The following is a 12,023-nucleotide window of genomic DNA, read 5'->3' on the forward strand; positions in this document are numbered from 1 at the left end:
CTTCTCAATTATAACTTACAGTTTTAGTATATATTTAAAACAAAAATTTAGGATTTCTTGATAATGTAACAATATAATGAATCTTATGTAGTTTAATTTTAAGAATATATGAAACAGTTCCCACTAAAATTAAAAGAATCATTTGTACGACATCTAATAGATAAGTATTTTAAATCTAAACTAATAGAAATTAGTGACAAAATTTCTTATTCTCAAAGTTACATAAAATATTATGAAATGTTTTTAAAATTATATAATAATGTTAGATTGTTGTTGAAATACTTTACTATTTTATACATGTTTAATAATTTTATATTATTGTAATGTTTTGTTATTAAAATAAGACGAGTTCTCACGCGTAACGCACTAGGTCTACTCTATTGAAAAGATGCAATAAGGATAAGTATGTTTGAACACATTTGATCCTTCACCTCGGGTCTCAACGCAAATCTTTGAAAAATCTGTTGCAGTCCAAGGTAACTCTATCAACAGGGACTAACAACACTCTATCGTGATGTGGAAATCAGGCAATCACACCTCTTGAGATTTAGAACTCTACAATATTACCCCCAAAAAGATATGAATTTTAAAAATCTACTCCCTATATTGTTTCTCTGAATGAAAATTCTTAGCTCCGTGACCGTCTAATTCGTTCTTTTATTTTTGTGATAAGTAATTTGGTTCATTAAACAATAGGTAATCATTTTGCCTCTAAAAGAAAATTCTGGCTTCGTGGTCCTCTGTTTCGTGTTCTTTAATTATATTCCGTGGTAGCTAATCTGGTTCATTCTTAATTAACAGTTTATTAAACAACTAAGCTCTCATTCTCTTTGTCTTCGCATGATGTGAATAGGGACTTAGTTAGGGGACAGCCCCAGGACAAATAGATTCCGTTTTCCGTGCAGACAAGTGTGTGAGTATACACATATATATATATATATATATATTATTTAGAGAAATATATACTAGTTGTAAATGTACAGCACAGGGTGCGGGCTTGTAATTTTTTTTTTGAAATTTCTTATTATATAATTTTTTACGTGAACGGATGAGAATACAATTCTTTATATGATAATGCCAAAAAGAATTTATACATGGGGTATAAGAGTTTGAGATGCGCAGGGCAAAGGTTCAAATTCACGCATTATCCTCCTCTTTTTCTAACCCTAGCTGATCTGCACTTTCACTCACTAAAAGCTCCAATGGAATTCTCTCGACCAACTTGGCCGTCGTAGCGCCAAATCGGACTAGGGAACCCTGCCGATTTTAGCCTTCTCTTGCTGATTTCAGGTCATCACAGCCCTACCGGAGCTTCACCGGAATAATTACGGCCTTTGGAGTAAACTAAAGAAGTCATTCTGGCTGACCCGCTCTATGCTGATTTCTTCACAGGTGAACTGTTGGAGTCTTGTGGATTATATTCTCTCCTCCTTAATTATCTCTCTTCAATCATCAATTCAATTGTTTTGCTTGCCTTTTCGATCATAAAGAAATTTCATGAGCCTAATAAATAAAAAGGAAAATGAAAAATATAAGAGCACAACAAATTTCATTGACGAGAAACGAATTTGAAATCTCTTAATTCACAGACACGAACATAGGTCACTATATTGTACTTATTTCATGTAAGCTTCATCTTTAATTGATAGAATCATGAGTCCTCATTTACCAAGCTTCCACACGATCTACACAAAAAGTCACTTTAGACAAAATGTCACGTATGTAATAGAATCTTATACATATACATCTTCCATAAGCGGTCTCTCTGAGGGTGTCTTCTTCACAATCATCCCTCAGCAAGGAGCACGGCTTGTACATAGTCGATTACACTTTCCGGAAGAGCGGCGCATAATTGGATGACCTTTGTCACGGTACTTTTAAATTTTGCGAGAGATACTTTCCTGGAGAAATAAAGTTATCACCAATTCAATATGGTTAATTGGTGCACGTGCAATCTTCATCTCTTTTAGAAATTTTATAATAGTACCCTCAAAAATATGTAATTCTTTATTGAGTGAATGAGATATGACTTGCTCTTATTTCTTTTTTCTTTTTACTGTCGATAGTGTCCGACGCCGTACCAACCGATTAGTCCACCAGAGAGTGTATTGTATGGCTTGGAGCCTGCCAATTAAATCCCAGATATCGACCCTCGAGAGAATTGAGTCCTGAACCTGACCTATTACTTGTTATCATCTTAACAGCGGATTCAACGTCTCGTCACTGAGATATGACTTGTTCAGCTATTCTCTTTTATACCTTTGTCACTCCCTTTCTCACTCATTATTTTATTTATTAATTAAAGTGAAAAGGAGAGTCTTATAAAAGGGAAAGGCCTAGGGAGTCACTGACTTTAAAATGATTACATCTACAGCAAAGGTCAATTGCTTCAGATTTAAGTACCTCGATATCAAATAAAGTACACTAACTGATAATTCTCGCTTTGAACGGGAAAGATTTTTAATGTTTTAACAATAAATGATATTAAAATTAAATACATTATGAATTTTTATTCAGGAAAAATAGATTGTGAATGCAAATTGTTACTTAAAAGCTAAATGAGTTTAGTATAAAATTATATTTCACAAAGAGCGGAATTTTAATATCCTAAATATATTGTAGAGAAAAAGAGGTAATTTCTCGATTTTTTAAATATAAGAAAATATAAATCTTAAATAATTGTTTTAAGAAAACAAATAACTGGAAAAGATACCTATTCATATATGTAATTTTTATTTTCCTCGGACAATGAACATAATGATAATTTATAATAATTTTTTTTTTACTATCAATACTCTATTCAGCTCACACAATCACAATTGGCGTCTTTACAAAATTTACATCTCACGTGTCAATCACAACTCTTCAATAGAGTAAAAAATTCTTTGAACCAATAATACAATAGAAGTGAGACAACTATCTAAATGTTCGATAAATAGGTAGCACCAACTCATAGCAATCGAAGAGATCGCAGTAGCATAAAATAACAACTAAATCCTAATGTAGTAGAATGATTCTATGAATAAATTTAATAAAAATAATGGAAAACTTAATGTATGTGAAAACTTTATTAATAACAACCAATGGCAAAAATAGTATTCAAGCTTCAATCAATGAAATTCTCCATGATATGATTAATATTGTTATGAACCTCATTGACAAGTTGAAAACAAAGAAAAAACCTTCTTTTTGAATGAGCATCATAAAATCGGCCTTCAAGTTTGATTCTTAGTGCTAGACGACCAATATATATACATAATTATTTCCTTAATAATAATCTAAGGAATTTCCCATATGTTAAAACATTAGACAATAATTATAGTTCGGTAATATTACGTTATATCTAAAAGATGGGCTATATTTCACTATGTATTTCAAATGCCTTTTAGACTGTATTCCACTAATATAGCCCCCATCAAAAATATATTTTTTCTGTACGCACTATTTTTCCTAATTGTGGATATAATCTATATATTCCACTATATAGATTAAATAACAAAATATTATGAATATATATTTTTTTGATAAAAAATATTAAAATTTCCTTATTATATAAATGATGATGCGACGTCACGAGAAAGCTCCGTTTTTTATTTTTTTTATGATGTGGCAACATGAGAATTCAACTTGGAACTTTATTTATAGATATATACATATATATAATATAAATATATATATAGATATAGATATAGACTATATGTATTTTTGGGTGAAAATTATATGTATTTTGAAGATATTAATTGAGGTAAATTATTTCTATTTCTAGATATATATGCATATGTATGTATATATAATTGAAGTAAGTTACATAGATTTGAAGAGTTCTATTCAATTAGTTAGTAAATTATATGAATTTTGAGAGATTTTCCTTGAATTTTTTAGTAAAATACTTCATCACACTATGCCACGACTTTTGTTCATTGCACCACAAATTATCCATTATATACCGTTTCGGTAATATCCCTTAGCTCTTTGAGTTAACTAAAAAGTGCAACAATGGAAAAGAGGGCGGCAAAAGTTGTCCCCAATAATCAATTAAACTAGTTAATCCACTTGCGCTTTGCACGAAATTATTATTTTTAATATAATTTATCCTTTTCTTTAATTTAATTGAACTTTCATAAATTTATAATTTATTTATAATAACTTTGAAGTTAATATTGAATATAAAATGTTTGTTAAATAAAATGAAACGAACTAATTTTATAAAAATACTTAAATATCTAAATTATATATTTTCTAGATAAAATAATATAATCTAATTAATAGGTTTATTTTAATTAAAATTAAGGTAAATAATTACACTTTTAGGTTCTAAAAAAACGTTTATAGTTTTAACATCAAAATTTCTCGTTTGATTTTGCAAAAATTAAAATTTCAAAATTTTAACTTTAACTTTAACTTTAACTCTAACTCAAGACACTACACAACAAAAACACTCATTTTCCAAGTAAAAAATTTTAATTTTAATTTTAACTCAACACACTACACAACAAAAAACACACATTTCTCAAGTCAAATTTATAGTCCCATCTCATTTGTCTTTTTCCACAATCAAAATTACAGTTACTATAAAAATTTAACTCTAATTTTAACTCTACTCACTACACAACAAAAATTAACAACACAATTATTACTTTTCCTTTATTCTTCAATTTTTTTAACTATTCAATTCAATTTTTAATACTAAATTCCTCAAACTATCCATTACTTTTTCCACAATTCAACAACACAATCATTACTTTTTCTCAACTATTCATTACTTTTTCACACTTTTTTTTCATAATTCAACATAATCATTACAACCCAATTAAAATCAAAATTCAACTCTACTTAACTCTAAAACCAAACACATCGACACTTTCATTTCTAGATCTCACATCTTCTATGTAATAATACATCAATAATAAAATTTTAAATTTTGAACTCCAATTATTTTAAATAAAATTATTTACTTTTTAATAACGAGACATTTTGAAGAGTTTTATATTTATTTTTACACGAAATTTGAAAATGTTATTAATTTTCTAAAAATCTTTTACATTTTTGACCAAATAATTAGTCGTGAAAAATTTATTCTAAGGTTTAACTTAAACCCGTATATTATTTCATCGTAATGAGAATAATATACGGTTACGGATAATTAGGAATGAAAATAAGATAATAAAGTATATCACTTTAAATTATCTCAAAATTCATGATTTTCAATAATTAGTTTCCTTTTAATTATATAAAATGAAATACTTTTTATTTTGAGTTTTAACTTAAATAAATGTATAAATTATTTCACTCTAATATGCTCAATAGAAATTCAAGATAACTTTTTCATGCATAAGATAGTAAGGTATATGCTTTTAAATTATTTTAAAATTCATAAAATGTAGAAATAAATAGTGAGACAATAAATTATTAAAAAGGAAAAAAAAGAGAGAGGAAAAATAAATTGGGTGGGAGAAAACAGAGAGGAAAAAGAGAAAAGGACCTGACTTTGATGAGCAACAGTTTGCATTTGCAACCAGACGGCATGGACAGAGGGTTAAATGAACTGTTGACCAATGAAACGTAACAAACCAAATCCCCTCTCTCCTTCCTCCTCCTCAATTAATTAATTAATTAATTAATTAAAAAAAAAAGAAATCAACCCCCCCCCAAAAAAAAAAGACTTGACCTAAATCGAAATCGAAATCAAAATCAAAATCCTCCATTTCTGTTCTGTTCTGTTTCTGTTCCAATCTGAAATTTGCTCGCTAGGGCTTACTGTTCCTTCTGCTTGATAGACAGAGATACAGAGAGAGAGAGACAGAGAGAGAGAGAAGTGGTCGAGCTATCGGCGTTGGGAAATGGACGGCGGAGCTCAGCCGGGGGATACCGTGATGTCGGAGGCAGCGCCGCCCCCGCAGCAGCAGCCGGCCCCACAGGGCATCGAGAACATCCCGGCCACCCTCAGCCACGGCGGCAGGTTTATCCAGTACAACATATTTGGCAACATATTCGAGGTCACCGCCAAGTACAAGCCCCCGATTATGCCCATCGGGAAGGGCGCTTACGGTATTGTCTGGTGAGCATCCCCCCGCCCGTTTTCCCTGATCTTCTCCTCGCTGTTTTCCTGCAAAAATCGTTGACTTTCAATCTCGTCCTGATGATCCGGTTTTCATCAATTGAATCTTTTTGCTCGATTTGTGTTTGTTTTCGAGATTTTTTTTCCTCCTTAATTAAATGATTCATGGATTCTTCGAGCACTTGTTCGCTATACCCCTTAATTTCTGGCTTTAATGATGGGATTGAAAGTTGAAGATTTGCCAGTGATTTGTCTAATTTGTCGATTGCAAGATGAAAATTGGAGGGAAGCAAGAGGGTTGCTATGAAATGTTAGCTAAAGTTGAAATCTTGAAGACTTGTATGCAACCAAATGTCCAGTTGATTTCATTTTTATTTGGGTCCCGACTCCCGAGCTGGGATCTTTCCTCGGCTAAAGTTAGATTTAATTTGGCTGCTTCTTCTTCTAATTCTGTTGATTGTTTATCAGTTCAGCATTGAACTCGGAGACAAATGAGCACGTGGCGATAAAAAAGATTGCAAATGCTTTTGATAACAAGATTGATGCGAAGAGGACCCTTCGTGAGATCAAGCTTCTTCGGCACATGGATCATGAAAACGTCAGTGAGTAGTACCTGTACCGTTGTTTTTGGTTGTTTTTCTTGAGTTCCTGATCAATAGTATTTTAGCTTCAAAATTATTTTGAAGATATTGTTAAATACTTTAGCTACGTGAGGACGACATCTGATTTATCCCCTCATTTAATCACGGACTTATTGAAGAGTGTTCTGTTTCAGTGAATGTTAAGGTATACATATGCTGATAACCAACAACAATTAAGTTTCTTGCAAAATTCTGTTAGGGGTTAAGTTATACCTGGAGAAGTCAAATTCCGTATGTTGTGGATAAGTTATATGAAGTCAGGACATTCTTTGTCCGGTTGAAACCCATTGGTTCTCTTTAGAGTTAGATTAGGAACAGTTTTACTTTTGCCATTACTTGCAATGGCAAGTATGTCAATAGGTTGGGATAGTCTGTGATTGTGATCTTATTTCTATTTGGAGAACATAAAATGATTGTCCATTCATGCATCACTGAGTTCATGCATCATTAAGTAGGCTGCCATAAGTGGAGAAAAAACTAACTGCAAGACTAACTTTATTTAACTTGATAAAATGGCAATTATACTAGTCGGCTAAGACTACTTCTGGCTTTTCATAATTGGTTAAGTCAGTAAAAAGACGACTTTCTTAATGTTTTAATATAATAAATTCCCTATCAAAAAATAGAATGTATGGAAATGGAATCGCACAGTTCGTCTATTGTCATTCGCACAGCAAATTACTTTCTCATACTGTAGTTGGCATTCTTAGCAGGCTGTGATCTTGATAGTGAATATAAATAATAGGGAAGGAAGACACTACTTCGTGGCTTTGTCGAATGATGATAATCATGATACATGATAATGGACTCTTTCTTAGAGATACAAGTGATAGGATGTCCATATCCAGCAAAAAAAGGTGATAGGATGTCCATGGATTGACACTCTCTTTCCTTCTTTTTTGGGGAGAAATTCCAATAATGCATCAATTTCTTTATTAATTATAATGTTTCACTGAATTGGAGGAACTCAAAATCTCAGATAGTCCTGGAATTACTCTTTTCTTTTTGATAAGTTGGTGCTTCTAGAATGAGAAGTGCTTATAAGGTGTATTTCCTACAGTGGATGATTTTCTGTGTTAATCTTATATACGATGACAAGTTGCTTGATGATGCATTGAAAGTGTGGGATATAACAAGGTTGTTGATTGGTGGAATTGCGGCCGATTTTGGTAGTGATGCATATTAAATTTACTACACCAATAGCAAGGAAGTTGATAATAAGCTCGAAGTGGAAGTTGCTAAAAAGTGACAACTATGCCCTGTTTGAAGCCTATGGAATCGTTTTCAATAGGTTGTCCAAGCTGTGGAAGATTTTTTTTTTCTTTTTCTGTTGGATGGTAAAATTGGTTAAAAAGATATATCTTTTTTTTTTATCTGAAATGACAATATTTTTGAATGGCTTTGGAATTTGAGGTTAAGGGAAGTTGGAGAAGTTGTTTGTGTGAGCTCTGCTCTGCTGCAGGATATATTTGGACACTAAGTTAGTAAGAGAACGGTAATTCAGTTGAAAACTAAGGAAGAGGGAATGGGACAAGAAAAAAGGGTGAAGCTGGTGGTGAGAATGTCTCCATGTGATGACACAAAGAGAAACTGGGTAAATAGAATGTGTGTTGCGATGAACTATATGTATGTGTTGAAACTTGGAAAAATGAAGTGATGAGATGGGATGAATGGTTAGGACTTAGAGCAACCATGCTGGAAGTTCCATTTGTGGATAACTGTGATGAAGACCTGATATTGGTTTTAAGAACTCATGCAGTATGATGTATCAAAAAAGACGAAAATGGCCTATATGGTAATCACTGATATAGGAAGCATCTCCATTGAAGGTGTCCCATGGGGTATAGTAAAAGAATGCTGCTAGTATGCTTTTTGTGATCAGTGTTTGAAAGATAGTTGCCTGCATGGGAATTTAAATTGAGCATGTTCATCTTTGTGCCTTTGCTGACTTATTGTTTCAAGCTATGTTGTGAAATAAAGTAATATAGTTTTATTTTGCTGGAGTAAACATGGACTATAATGGATAGCAGCATATGTCAAATTTAAAGATCTTTTTATCAGAATATTAAAAATTTAGTAAATCAAACGTAACATAAGATAGTAGGTAAAGAAGATATTCATGGCAATTTTGTATTTTGATGCAATGCATGTCCTTGTAATAGCTAAAAGTATATTCGCCGTTTACGGTGACACAGGTTGTTGCAATTAGGGATATAATTCCGCCACCTCAGAGGGGAAGCTTTAATGACGTTTATATTGCCTATGAGCTTATGGACACTGATCTGCATCAAATAATCCGTTCTAATCAAGCTTTGTCGGAGGAGCATTGCCAGGTATTATCTAATTGTTAAGTTGTTATGAGCCAATCGTCTTTATAGTGGCTATATTGCTATATTGATCTACCATTATAGAGTTATTTCTACCTAAGTGCGGGTAGTAATTTGTATCTAAAGTCTTAACACTTGATGTAATTCCAAAAATACAAGATATATTTAAGATGAGAGTTTTATATTCTGAATTATATCAGGGAGATAATGGTTCTCTGTGGTCTGATATCTTACATCATTCCTAACTTATGTTTCCTTCAATATCACTTGTTCATCTTGAGGCCATATGAAGTAATCCAAATAATTCTCATATGGTACCTTAATGCGTAGGAAGAAATGTTAAAGTTTTGGCATACAGAATAATGAAGTGATGCCATTAACCACTTTTGTTCAGTAAGGAACTCTGACATATGTACTCGTTCATGTCACCCATGAACTCAGCATCTAGGCTTGAGAATTATCTCCTCTTAGAGTAGTCTTTTTCAATTTCATATTACGTATGCACCTTCACGCTAATTTTGTCACTACTCTGTTTTTGCAGTACTTTCTCTATCAGATCTTACGTGGGTTAAAATACATACATTCCGCAAATGTTCTGCATAGGGACCTGAAGCCTAGCAATCTCCTCCTGAATGCTAATTGTGACCTCAAAATATGTGATTTTGGACTGGCTCGTGTTACCTCTGAGACTGATTTTATGACTGAATACGTGGTCACGAGATGGTACCGGGCGCCAGAGCTGTTGTTGAACTCTTCAGATTACACTACAGCTATTGATGTTTGGTCAGTGGGCTGTATATTCATGGAATTAATGGATAGGAAGCCATTATTTCCTGGCCGGGACCATGTGCAGCAGCTGCGTTTGCTGATGGAGGTAATCCAAACTTTTTGTCAGAAATTATTATGTTGTACTTATGGGCTTGTATTTCAAGTCAATTTCTTTAGTTTTCATGGACTGTAGAATATTTAAACCTGCAATGTTGAATGTTTTCAAATTCCAAGAGTAGATAACTATTCTGTGTAGTGCCCACCATCTTGCTTCTTGGTATAATTGACTGCTTAGTACAACTTACGCTTTTGTTTTGTTTTGTTCTGTAAAACGGAAGCAAAGCATTGAGAAAGTGTTTTGCATTGTTTTTTACAAGACAATTCATGATCCAAATCATTATTAGAGCACAAGCTAACATGTTACATATTCCATATCATCTTTGTTGTTGGATAGATCGAAATAAGAAAGGGGAAAACTTTTTCTTTCTACACCATAATTCTTACAATATGTACTAAATATGCTATTGCAGCTGATTGGCACCCCATCAGAGGCTGAGCTGGAGTTTTTAAATGAAAATGCCAAAAGGTACATTAGACAACTTCCACTCTATCGGCGACAGTCATTTACCGAGAAGTTTCCACATGTTCACCCTGCTGCTATAGATCTTGTTGAGAAGATGTTAACATTTGATCCCAGACTGAGGATTACAGGTAATATATATATATATATACATATACATATGCACACTGCAGTTATTTATTACATTGGTGGATATCACATTGCATAGCTTGATAAAATTCTCTGCGGTCGATTTTCTAGGTTGAGAGTTCTTGGCTTGCACTCTTGTCAGGACCTTGTTTTTTTACTTTTGTTTTTCTTTCGATCTGTTTGGGGTCTGGCAAGATGAGGAGGGGATGGCATTGAAATGCACAGCAGGGTCAGTAAAAGAAGGAAGTGAGACTTCCAATAAATTATTGGGCTTGCCGAGGCAGGATCAGTAAAAGGGGGAAATGAGACCCAATAATTCAATGAACTTACTGAGAAATGCACAGCAGTCGTAGTATTTGATTTTAGGAACTTCTTGATGTATCTTTCTCTTTCGGTGTATACCATTAAGGGAATCATGTTCGTTTATTTTGTCCATTTTTAACTCATTTTTTGTTTCTTCCATCTTCTTTGTAATTTCAGTTGAAGGAGCCCTGGCTCATCCCTACCTGAACTCACTCCATGACATAAGTGACGAGCCCACCTGCATGACCCCTTTCAACTTCGACTTTGAGCAGCGTGCCCTCACCGAGGAGCAGATGAGGGAGCTGATCTACAGGGAAGCCCTCGCCTTCAACCCCGAGTACCAACAGATGTGAGTGACCCACCCACGTTTGTTTTTAATTCAGTCGATTTCTTTTCTTCAGCTGGCAGCCTTTTAATCGGAGTGTGATTTGATGAATGGATGCATGGACGATCGATTTCTTCTGTACATATTTTTCCCATCCTTCAATAGGATGGGCTCTTTTCTGATATTGAATCATTATCTATTGGACATAACTTCGGAGAATCCACATAACAAAATCTTGGACCGATAATCTGTATTGGCTGTCTTTATTACACAGTTGTTGAGAGTTGAGCAAAATGCGTTATTGATCTGAGTCGCATGTCTCTTTTTTAGTATAAATCAAGAATAGTCAGATCCTGTTGTTGAAATCGATCTGCAGTGCTGGGTGAAAAGAACAGAAGGTTGGGTTTCTTTTTACTTTGTATCATCAAGATTAGAAATTGTCTGGAGTTTTCAAGGAAGAGTGTTTTCGCGGGTATGTTATTTGATTGATGATAGGAAAAGATGTTTTGCTAACTACTGGTCATGAAGTGAAATCTGCCATGGTTTGGGCAATCTAACAACCTTTGGGGGAACCTTCCTGCTGTGTTTTGTCTGACGAGGAGGGAGCATAGAACTCCTTCCACGTATAAATAATCTCGTCCAAAAGAAAAATAGATAGGCAGGAGGGCTGCTTTGGATGGGCGGATTTGAAAGGAAATGATTCTGACGGAGAGCATCATCTCTTCGAATTCCTCCATTCAGACCGGGAAACTTTTTGTTTGGATGGAAGGAAATGGGAGGGCAAGGGAGGGAACTTTCCCTCCCCTCCCTTACCTTTCCCTCCGGTTCCTTCAATCCAATCGTAACACAGAAGAATGAGAGTGTTAGCCCAATAAAGAAGAAATCATTTTAT

The 12,023-nt window shown here is 33.6% G+C and overlaps 1 protein-coding gene across 1 annotated transcript; it reads left to right on the plus strand.

The window, feature by feature from the left end:
* The first annotated feature begins 5,678 nt into the window (after positions 1-5,678).
* Positions 5,679-11,441, plus strand: LOC116196662 (mitogen-activated protein kinase homolog NTF4). The gene is made up of 6 exons (XM_031526518.1): positions 5,679-6,058; positions 6,527-6,656; positions 8,895-9,032; positions 9,568-9,900; positions 10,325-10,505; positions 10,984-11,441. Exons 1-6 carry the CDS (start codon positions 5,841-5,843, stop codon positions 11,157-11,159), a joined length of 1,176 nt encoding a protein of 391 aa, XP_031382378.1. The 5' UTR covers positions 5,679-5,840; the 3' UTR covers positions 11,160-11,441.
* The last annotated feature ends 582 nt before the right edge of the window (positions 11,442-12,023 follow it).

This window comes from Punica granatum, chromosome 2 (assembly GCF_007655135.1).
Source record: "Punica granatum isolate Tunisia-2019 chromosome 2, ASM765513v2, whole genome shotgun sequence".
Classification (NCBI taxonomy): domain Eukaryota; kingdom Viridiplantae; phylum Streptophyta; class Magnoliopsida; order Myrtales; family Lythraceae; genus Punica; species Punica granatum.

Excerpts from the sequence above, each read along its gene's own strand:
- LOC116196662 (XM_031526518.1), top strand. The coding sequence starts at position 5,841 with ATGGACGGCGGAGCTCAGCCGGGGGATACCGTGATGTCGGAGGCAGCG. Across the intron at positions 9,033-9,567 it reads TGTCGGAGGAGCATTGCCAG|TACTTTCTCTATCAGATCTT; the intron begins GTATTATCTAAT and ends CTGTTTTTGCAG. Across the intron at positions 10,506-10,983 it reads TCCCAGACTGAGGATTACAG|TTGAAGGAGCCCTGGCTCAT; the intron begins GTAATATATATA and ends TTGTAATTTCAG.